The 11,337-nt window shown below is 37.3% G+C and overlaps 2 protein-coding genes across 3 annotated transcripts in view; one reads left to right on the forward strand and one right to left on the reverse strand.

Moving 5' to 3' along the window:
• GUCY1A1 (guanylate cyclase 1 soluble subunit alpha 1) overlaps window positions 1–11,337 on the reverse strand; it is a 63,210-nt gene that overhangs the window by 50,958 nt on the left and 915 nt on the right. Inside the window, exon 1 of one of the 2 annotated variants that reach the window (XM_029939793.1) lies at window positions 11,148–11,262. The exons of the other annotated variant lie outside the window; for it this stretch is intronic. The gene's annotated coding sequence lies outside the window, so the exon portion shown is untranslated. Of the gene's footprint in view, window positions 1–11,147; window positions 11,263–11,337 lie in introns of those variants that run through there. 2 annotated transcript variants of the gene reach the window in all.
• The window catches only part of LOC115301060 (translation initiation factor IF-2-like), a 1,544-nt gene continuing 1,449 nt past the window's right edge, over window positions 11,243–11,337 (forward strand). The window contains exon 1 of the mRNA XM_029950749.1: window positions 11,243–11,304. Coding sequence (XP_029806609.1) covers window positions 11,243–11,304 — 62 coding nt within the window. The remainder of the gene's footprint in view (window positions 11,305–11,337) is intronic.

Genomic DNA, 11,337 nt, shown 5'->3' on the forward strand with positions numbered 1-11,337 from the left:
TGTGCTTGTGAAGAGCTCTCTAAGGTAGCAGATTTAATGTATAAAGGTCTATAGGCTCAGGGATTAACTCCGTTTGTTCTCAGAACTTGTACTGTGCTCTTCTCAGCAATCACTGGCTATACTGGCTATTATCTCTGTAACCTCATCATTGTGCAGTAAGTTATTATTTTAAAATTTCCAAGTTCTTCTTACACTGACATGTAAACACAAAAAGTAACTACACTTGGCTATTTTGCTTTGCAGTATAATTAAATTCTGTCAATTTTTAAAAATTTCACAGGTTCACTTAGCTGTCATTTTAGAATTAAATAATATTTATTCCAACTGAAAGGAAAACATATTTGTATTTTTCATATGTTTAAGGATGCACTCTTGGCTTGAAAAGATAAGACTGGAAGACTTTCTCAGTCCACAACTGTACCGTCCATCCCTGCCATGGTGAACTTGGCAGCTTCCCAGTACTTAAAGCTCTTCCAGATGATATCTGTGGCAATATTAATGAATACTATATGTATCTGATACTGTATGATAAAATGCAAAGTGTGTCAACTTTTGAAAGATCTGAAAAGCTCATTGAACCAGTATTTTCCAATGACTATGATGTTACAAAATCACATATTAATAAAGGGTCCATTCACAGAACATAGATTTTCATGGTTTCATGTCCCATACTGTAACCTTTATGATCATGTTTAAATTTTGAAGTTTTTTATACCAGAAAAATTTACAATTATTTTTATTTTTTCAAAAAATATTTATTTTTTGAGAGACAGAGAGAGACAGAGAGCGAACAGGGAAGGGGCAGAGAAAGAGGGAGACACAGAATCTGAAGCAGGCTCCCGGTACCAAGCTGTCAGCAGAGAGCCTGACTTAGGGCTCAAACACATGAACGTGAGATCATGACCTGAGCTAAAGTCGGATGCTTAACTGACAGCTACACACACACACCCACAATTTATCTGAAAACACTATTAAATCACTCCTCCCTTTTCAACTGTGTATCAGAGTAAGGCTGGAAGTTTTTCATATACTTCAACCAAAAGTCTGATTGTATTAAATGTTAAAAAAAATTACCTTTTACTTCAAACAATTATATAATGATTGTGGCTTCTTTTACCAAATGGGTAGTTAGTGCTTACAAATAATATACTTTAGGTTTATATCTCACAAATCATTTAGATAACACCACTTTGCTCTTCCACAGGCTTTACCTTAATGTCACACTAATTCTATATCCAATGCGTCCTTCTCTGTGATATTGGACAAGATAATGTATTTCCTCTTCAAAATCTATGCAATGCTCTAGACTTTATTGCAACATGCTTTCTCTAGGGCATTTCTTTATAATTACCTCATCTTACTTTAGAATCTTAACTCTTTCTTCTACTAGAATTCCTCAATTTATCCATCCATCCATCCAACCATTCTTACATGTGTTCATATATCCTAGAAATATTTTTAAGAATCTCTATTATTACATTCTAAGACATAAGGTTTCAAGAATTAAAAAGAAATAAAAACAAACCAGCACTAAATCCTTAAGAAACGTTTCATGTAGGGATTGGGGTGTGGACAGAACAAAAACACACAAATTCAATTAAAGTATGATCTCAGGTGACAGGTGATGGGGACACAAAAAAATCTGCATCTAAACCAGACATGGTACATTGGTAAATACTTCCTCAAAAAAAAATAAATAAATAAAACCACCACTTGACTTGAGTCTTCTAGAATACGAAATAATAAGGCATAGAAAACAAGAAAGGTATTCCAAGGAGTAGAAAAATATGTACAAAAGACAAATACAGAAACAAACAAACAAACAAAAAAAGAGTTTGGTAGCCAGTTACAGCAAAGACAATATGGCTATAACACAGAATTCAAGTAAGAATAATCAAGGCATTGGAGTTAGACAGTCAAGTAAGGCTGCTTGGAATTATGAACACTGCATGTTTCCTTACCACTTACAATGGCGTTTAACACATGGCATGCAGCAAATGCTTGATACTCATCAGATGATCGATGATTATTTATCAGGGACAGTTAATGTAAAGGAACATAGCAAGCACAATTTCACTGTGTGTAAAATAGACTAAAACAACCCACAGCTACAAATTTCCACTATGTACTGAAACAGATCCAATGTGAAGACAAAAATAACTCAACCATGTTACTCTGGTTTGATTTATGTAGATAATCAAGTCCACAACATGCTGGTGAGGAAAATGTTCTAACCACCCCCAATTTGGACAGGGAACAAAGGTCTGAAGAAACAACTCTTTAGAGGACCTTCCTTACTTTTTATAACCTTACGGTTCCTGTTTGAGCACCATATTGACACCCAACACACCCTACTTGTATATACCTTTCTTATTTATGTCCTACATACTATGTCTTTCAGTTTTCTTTTTCTTTTATATTTAAAAGTCTATATTCAAGAAACCATGCTCTTGATTGAAGGTAGAAGGCAACATAATAAATGTGATTTTTGGTACTTGGCAAACAAGGTTATACTACTCTTCTGAGTAACACAGTTATTCTAGGATCTCCTAGAAATAAAATCCAAAGGACTGCATCAATCTAAAGGAGTTGTCCGTCGGATTGGACAAGTGGAAGACTTATGGTAGATGGCCTTATGATACCCCTCACATAAATACCTCATATACAACCTTCTTGCCCTTGGCCAAGCCATCAGGTGAGTTGCACGTGGTAATCCAGTCTAAGTCAAGATAAATTCTTATAGCTTTTAGGGATGAGGAAGTAAGAAAGCAAGAAAGAAATCAAATTCAGTTAGGATAGTTTGCTATCTAACCCAAGGAACAGACTCTATCAAGAAATATTGCAGCTTTCCTATATACCACTGCTGGCATTTTTTTAAGCATAACACAGCAAGAGCTTAAGAATTAGTTTTAAGTCAGTCACTAAAAAAAAAAATAGATGCATAGCGTATTAAATTGTTATTTGGGGTAGAGTTAGAGAAAGAATAATGTTACTTACAATTAGTGACTGTTTGTTTATATATATATATATACATATATATACACACACATACACATATATATATATATATATACACATATAAACATTTATTTATTTGAGAAAGACAGAGAGAGAGAGTATGCAAAGGAGGGCAGAGAAAGAGGGAGACACAATCCGAAGCAGGCTCCAGGCTCTGAGCTAGCTGTCAGCACAGAGTCCCATGCGGGGCTCAAACTCACAAACCTGGAGATCATGACCTGAGCTGAAGTTGGCGGATTAACCGACTGAGCCACCCAGGCGCCCTGTGACTGTGAATATTTTAAAACATTTAAAAACTGGAATTTTACACATCCTGCAAAAGAGTCTTCACTGAGAAAAATGCCTTTTGCCGATGCCAATCACATTTACAAATGAATGCTAAACCGGTGTAAGAATATCTTGTTTTAAATACTGATTTATCAAGTACTGCCAATGTTAATGTATTTATCCAAATCTTTTCCATGTTACAGTTGTAATCACCCATTGTGCTATCTCATTTAAACTTTATGCTCACAAATACACAACTTAAGTGTATATATTATACCAGTGGAACATTGGAATCCTTTGTGCTATGTGTTATTAACTTAACAATATAAACCATATAATACTTAACTACGTATAATAGAATCTGAAGCTGCAAAATGAAAATTGAGCACAATTAGCAGCTAATAATTTCAGTTCCTACAAATATTAGACTAGTAAAATAACAAAACTTCTCTAATAAAACACACAACATTAAAGTTACAGGGCTTCCCGACCTCACAGATGGAAACACCTGATGCAAGGTAAGGAGCCAAATAATTTCCTCATTAAATCTAGAAATACATACCGAGCTTTGAATAGTTTGAGTTGATTTATGAAGGTCTAATTAAAATGAATGTGCCGTACCCTGTCCCCAGACTCAAAGAACAAAATGGTTCTACATTACCTAATAAAGCAAAAACTCAGCCTGACGTCTTGGTCTTTTGTAATCTAACCTCTCTTTACCTTAAATCGTTTTTATAAATAAGTCCCAACACAGCCTCATCACTCCAAGTGGCCCGTATCGTATCACACATTTTTACTGAGTGCTTATGATCCATGGGACACTTCTATTAGGTGTCTGTGAACAGAATGAGAACTAAATAGAAATGGTACCTCCTGCCACCGAAAAGGAGCGTAATGGTGAACAGAGACAATTTGGCAGGCAATTTCAGGACAGCACAATAATATGATAGGAAAGTGCAGGGCACTGAAGGAGAACAGAACAAAGCTCTCCACGGGAACTTGGAAGGTCAGGGGAAGTTTCTGAGAAAGTAGAGCCTAGTTTGAGGTTTAAAGGATGAGTAGGTATGGGCCTCTCGATAACAGAGCAAAGGGAAAAGAGATCTAGAAGTAGAGCGAGGAGTATATTCCACTCTTCCAACTTGTACTTGGGAAGACTCGGGCTGCCCTTTCTCCCTCCATACCCGGGTTCCACGTGGACACGCATGCGCACCCAGCGCTCATCCCGCTCACCTGCTTCCTGCACCGCGCCTCTCCTTTTCTCTGCCCAGAACACTCTTCCCACTCTTCTCTATATTTAAATCCTACAGGTCCTGCGAAGTTCCACATGGGTCCTCTTTTAAAATCTCAGCTAAGAGCCAGATCCTTTCTAGAAAGCCTTCAATGTTTCCATCCTGCAAAGCGCTTTCTCTTTCAAGTTCTTTAGAACTTATTAAAAAGGCACCACAAATATTAAGCTCATTGTTAAGTGCTGACGTGTGTGATTCTGGGACTATTTCTGGGTTCTGTTATCTCTAAGTGCAGACTTTAAATTCCATCAAGTCGGGGACTGTGTCATAAACTTTGCTTGTATGTCCCGCAGTGACAAGCATAATCCATAATAAACTTTATTGCCAGAAGTACAAAAAAGTGACTGAGCCTCTGAGAAGAGTGTCATAATATATAAAATAAGTCAAAGTTTCCAAAAATTATAAATTCAAAAAAAAAGTTCTTTTAATTCTTTATTATTACCAGATAAAGTAGAGACGACAGCATTTGGATTGTGTAGGAGGAACTCAACGACGGGGGGAGGGGGGAATTCAAATGAGGGCACATGACTGGTCCATTCCTCAAGAAAATAATTTTCATACTAGCAAAAGTAAGGCCAAAATCAAAATAACAAATTTAAGTCCCAAGGTATGGAATGATATTAATTATTCCAAATGAGTTTAAATCCATTCATTTGAAGAAACTTCATTACAAAGTACTGAAAGCATCTGCGGATGAAATAAGGGGAGAGTTAAAATCATCTTTAAAAATATTACAATGGGGTTGCCTGGGTGGCTCAGTCGGTTGAGTGTCCAGCTTCGGCTCAGCTCATGATCTCACGGTTCGTGGGTTCGAACCCTGCATCGGCCTCTGTGCTGACAGCTCAGAGCCTGGAGCCTGCTTCAGATTCTGTGTCTCCCTCTCTCTCTGACCCTCCCCTGCTAGCATTGTCTGTCTCTCAAAAATAAATAAAAAACATTTAAAAATTAAAAAATATATTACAATGAAGAGAAGAGTTGATAAGAGAACAAAAATCCAGCCATTGTCTCGATGTTCAAAATAGAGAAGGTGGATTCCATCAGCCTAGAGAGCTTGACATTTATTCCAGGCACAATTCCCAAGAGATTCTTAAATCTTATGGTGTGGTATGGCTACTCAAAATGTGAGGGGTTGTTACCTACAAGCTACTGAAGTGTCCCAAGGAGCATATCATTCTAAACTGATCTAGTGTTATTTCCTTTTGTTTTTTAATAGGGTTACTTGGTATCTATTCTGCAGAAAGTGGAAACGCATTTTAGAAAGAAGTTTGACCAGGTCTGTTACCTGTCACTCCTGGGCCACACAAAGAAATGTAAATGCCAAAGAAAGAGAGTTACTTGATGATATAACTGGTTGGACATGTGCGTAAAGAGGACGACTAACTCATGGACTCCTGTCAAGAAGCAGAGGGTGTCAGGATGGTGACAGACATTCTTCCAGTTAGCATTTTTAACAGTTACTTGGACAAAGATATTAACTATATCATAATCAAATCTGTTATGGCTTCTGAATTGGGAAGAACGGCTAATCTTTATCAAGGAATCAGAATCCAAAAATACCTTGACCTTCTGGAACAACAGGCTAACTAAGGGCAAAGAATAAATTTAATTGCAGTATTTTTAAAAGTCTCAACTCAAGAGGCCAAATGTATAACTGGGTAGAAGTATATCTTCAGAAGGGTATGGATAAAAGGGGGTGTAATTAAACAGCATAGTGTGGAAGCAAAAAAAAAGTGGGGGAAAGACAGATTCAATTTTTAGGATGATTTACTATAAGGTATCCAGAGGAGATAATCAGATATACCCAATGATATGAGTCCACTCATCCATGTTCAGCTAGGGGGACCACATTTTAAGAAAAGCAGTAGTGCATCCAAGAGAGAAATTCCATGATGATAATGAGACTTTCAAGCAGTGTCAATTATCGATGAGTTGAAGGAACTGGATATTACCCTAGAGACATGAGAGTTGTCATATATAAGAATTTTGTATAAGTGCTCTAAGAGGTAAAAATCAAGATATGAATATTACAGTGTTAAACAGGATCATTCAATATAAGAAAAGAGTTCTCAGGGCACCTGGGTGATTCAGTCAGTTAAGTGTCTGACTTTAGCTCAGGTCATGATCTCGCGGTTCATGAGTTCAAGTCCCAAGTTCAGAATCGGCCTCTATGCTGACAGCTCAAAGCCTAAAGGCTGCTTCAGATTCTGTGTTTCCCTCTCTCTGACCCTCCCCTGTTCATGCTCTGTCTCTGTCTTTCTCTTTCAAAAATAAATAAAAATATTAAAAATTTAAAAATAAAATAAAATAAAATAGTCCTTATGCTTAAGATGGGTTAAATAAAAAAAAATGCCTCCTAAGTTCCAGATAAATCCTGACAAATAGTTTGCCTAGATTGGTCTTAATATACTCTGTGAATTTGGACATAAGGTCATCTGCTAAGAAAGGAAAAAGGATAATGCGGATGGGCTGGAAAACCTGGAAACATCTAGAACAAGTACGATGGAGAATTTGATATGGAATTATCCAAGAGAGGATAAAAGAACTTCCTCGCACTGTGAATCATCCTTTAAGCTGAAGTCAGAATGAGCCAGATTCTGGTAGGTATAGCGGCTAGAGATCTGAAGCCTGCAGTAGAGTTGATGCTACTGTCCAAGATGAGTTTGGTAAGAAAAGAGAGGAAAACATGAGAAAACTCGGGGTGGCCAATGAACAATAATGGGAGAGAAAGGTGTTGGGTAGTCGAGCATGAGTAGAATGATCAGAAGGATAAGAGGTTGTGGAAAAAAAGAACATGAGATTCTCAGCTTTTTGTTCAGTGGGGGCAATCCTGAGTGAGGAGAAGACCCAGGCGGGTAAATACCAGCAGACCCACAGCCGAAGGTGCTGTGAAAGCCAAATCTGTAGACGGCAAATGAATCTCTGAACAATGACAGCTGATGAAAAACCTTCATTATTTTATATTCCCGAGGAAAGTAGAATGTTCAGGATATAAAAAAGCACTGGTAATGCGGAGAGGATAACATGAGTGAAAGATGTAAATTTAAAAAGATAAAGGGTCGGGGCGCCTGGGTGGCTCATACCATAAAGTGCCTGACTTGGTTTCAGCTCAGGTCATCATCTCACAGTTTGAGTTTGAGCCCCTTGTCGGGCTCTGCACTGACAGCACAGAGCCTGCTTGGGATTGATTCTATGTCTTCCTCTCTCTCTTCCCCTCCCCTGCTCTTGGTCTCTGTCTCTCAAAAATAAATAAACTTAAAAAAAAAGATAAAAGGTACCTGGATGATGATAAAAGAAACAACTGTTTACAAGCAGTTCTGAACAGGCTGCACGACACATGAGAGAAAACACAGCAGGGTCTCTGGATGATCAGGACCATAATATTCCACGGAAAGTCAGTGCAAAACAGTTTTTTTTTAAAGAAATTATATTCTTGAACAAAATAACTTACAGCATCAAGGCATGAAAGCCTTAATTCAACAATTACAAAGATAACATAATTAATCTTACTAGACACCTACTATGTATCAGGCATTGTGGATCCAATGACTGAATCTCCTGAAAGAGATTGGAGTTTGGTAGGCAATAGAGACATCTTAACAGGCATTTTTAATGCAACGTGGTGCAGAGAAAGAAGATATGTAGATAGGTCAGACCTGGAAAAAATGTTAGGATTGAAAAGTTTTTCTTCGTCCAACCCCCTTTCCCCAGGATGCTCCCTCCCAAAGCCATTGTCTTCTGTTGGCTTCTTGCTAATTCCTACTACAGTGAGTAGGAGGCGGTGGTTATGTGAGTTAATTAATTTGAGTTTCTAAAACGGAGGGTACATTTTGTTAAAAGTATTAATTGCCAGAAAGCATTTCAGGTCATTGATAGGAGTAACTACAAGCAGTGAAAATCACATTTTTGAGGCAAGGGGGGATCGTGACCAGAGACGCTCAGATTTTATAAGGTAATCATTCTCTTCTACTGCAGGCTGAGGAGGGAGCTGGCCTAAAGCTCTTACTCCTTGCAAACAATCCTTCGCCCACTCAATAACCCTCATGGCTATAGGGAGATAAAATCCGTTGGCCTGAACCCAAGAAAGAAAAAAAAAATGAAATAGGTCACACACTTCCAACCTGTTTGAAAGAAATAAAACAAGCAAATATGACTCAGGATAGCCAAAAACTTATCTCAACCTGAAATAAGTCAATTAGTCTATGACCAACTAAATTTGTTCATAGAAAGTGCTAAAAATTGCACAAAGGTCTTATTGTATCAGGTCAGGATAGAGATACTCAAAACAAACCTATTGGATAAACACCTAGTAAATACTTACTGAATAAATCTAGATGTTCTGGAGAGTAAAAACTATTGAAATTATTAATATTTTACAAAGCAAAATACCTCTTTCTACAAATATGTAGAAAAATAATAAGTAGTAGTGTTTGAGAAGAGTCACTTAGGTGAATATTTGTAATCAAATGTTATAAAAATCAGTGTCATAAAAGTTATACATCCTAGCAAATGAAAGAGAAAAGCTAAGAAACTTCCTGGCTAATCTGACATATAGAAAATATTCTGAATAACTAATTTCCTCCAAAATATTTTCCCATCAGTAACATGTTTTTTGGTTTATTCAAACACTGCTTTAGTTTTCCACTTCCCTTTACCTGGAAAAATTCATTAAGGCTAATGTGATTTTTATCTATTTTTGAAAAAATATTAACTACAGATTTTTTTGGTATCTATATTGTTTTAAACTAACTTGTAAGAAAACAATATTCCCCTCCCTACAGTCATTATGAATTGTTAGCAAATGTAATGCACAAGTGTAAATACAAGATTTAATTTCCCTGATATGGTTTCTACAATATCCAAGGTTATCCAATCTTAATTTATTGAAAAATGATATTAACTAAAAATTTTAAGTATTTTTGTTTGAAAAATGTCCATGACAAAGCAGTTGACATTTAGGCACAAAAACATCTTACTGACATATCATAATCATATGATAATGGTTTAATTTTATCACTTTTAGTGCAATGTTAATAAGACAGTTTTCCAAAATAACACCTTAAAACAAGATTGTTTTATAAACCACAGTTATAAGAGATATAAGGACTAAGGCTTTGAAGTTTATCACATTTCTTTTTCCTTTGGTGTTGCCAGGTAGAAGTCAAATACCTTTACAGTTTCTTCCAGTCTCTAAATGACAGAAAATTATCTTAGATAGATTATACCTGGAAGGGTCTTTAAGAGATTAGTTATATTCATATACTTTGAAACACTGTACTTTGTATTTTTGTTGGGTTTCAAATAGAGAAAAATATAATTTTTATTTTCTATGTCATAGAAGTCAAGACTGGTTTCTCCCAGTACAAGAAGAACAAGAATGTACCTATCTATTTATCACAAATTTCTACGACATAAACTTCACCTACTGAAGTTACTTGATACATTTAAAAAACATGCAAGTGTTATATAACATATTTAAATATTACAACACTAATTATTCTAGAATTTTTCTGACTATTTTATGTCTGCAGTCTTTAGGTAGAAAGCCTGTTAATTTTGACAAGAAGTAAACTTTATATATTTTAACTTTGTAGTTCTTATTTTTCTGTTGAGTCAAAGATCCCTCTGGACTACCACCTAAAAATAACAGCTACTCAAATGTTTAAATACAGTATCGGGGCTGCATGACTCTCTGAAACAGATATAAACTGAGTTGTTTAATAACTAAACAGAACACAGACTAGACAGACAATCTCACAAAAAGAGTAATAGAGTTTATATGGTTTTTAGACAAATTAAAGTTTGCTTTGGAATTTGAGATTTTTGTACTATTGTTATATTTTTGTTACTATTGATTTTTGCCACTCTTCATAATACAGCACCTGAATGACCACTTTTGAAAAGAAAATATAGCCATTTTTGGAAAAGCAACAGATTATTTCTGCACTATGAACCAAGATAATAAAAAATCTCTACCATCAAGTGCTTCAACCAACATTTATGTATGTGTAACCAGCGGGTTAATGACGTTCCCACCAAGACTAGTTCAAGTCAGTAGATAGACATTTCATGATATCACCATTGGAGGACTGAGCCTGAAACAAATCACTACTGATACACAATAAATGCTAAAATTAATATCTGTATCTACCTATAACCAGTTCTATTTAAAACTCAGACGGATTTTCATTATATTGGAAGCCAAGGTGCCTTTGACCAGTCACCATTAAGTGAGACGTTCACCCTGGTTTATTTCAGAAGACACAAACTGTTAAGTGCAGAATGAAGAACCAGATTAAGTGAGCAAAAGAAAGCACGAAATCCACAGCCTGCATCACGTGGGCACGACGCCCGCAGCCCCACGCACGGTGGCCACAGTGAAGCTGCTCGGCTCACCACGACACGCTGCAGCCAGACTCCGCGCGCGGAGATGGCTGCGATCCCCTGCTCACCTTTACCCCCAAGTGCTGCAGTCACAATGAACACAGAAATCAGACTGCCAAATTAGGCCGCACGCGCACACACACGAGCGCGCGCGCGCGCACACACACACACACACACACACACACACACACTTACTCTCCGGTCGAGCCCCGAGCAGCCCCGCTGGAACTTTGCTGGATGCTTTCTCTAAGCAATTCAGCGATCCCGGCTGTCTGCTCTCCAGCAGGGCGATGGGCTCGCCCACCCTGCAGCCGGCGGGGCCACGTCGCGGGAAGCCCGGGCCGGCTCGCAGGTCCGGGCGGCCCTCCGCTCCGCCGCCGCTGGC

The sequence above is a fragment of the Suricata suricatta genome, chromosome 1 (assembly GCF_006229205.1).
Source record: "Suricata suricatta isolate VVHF042 chromosome 1, meerkat_22Aug2017_6uvM2_HiC, whole genome shotgun sequence".
In the NCBI taxonomy this organism is placed as follows: domain Eukaryota; kingdom Metazoa; phylum Chordata; class Mammalia; order Carnivora; family Herpestidae; genus Suricata; species Suricata suricatta.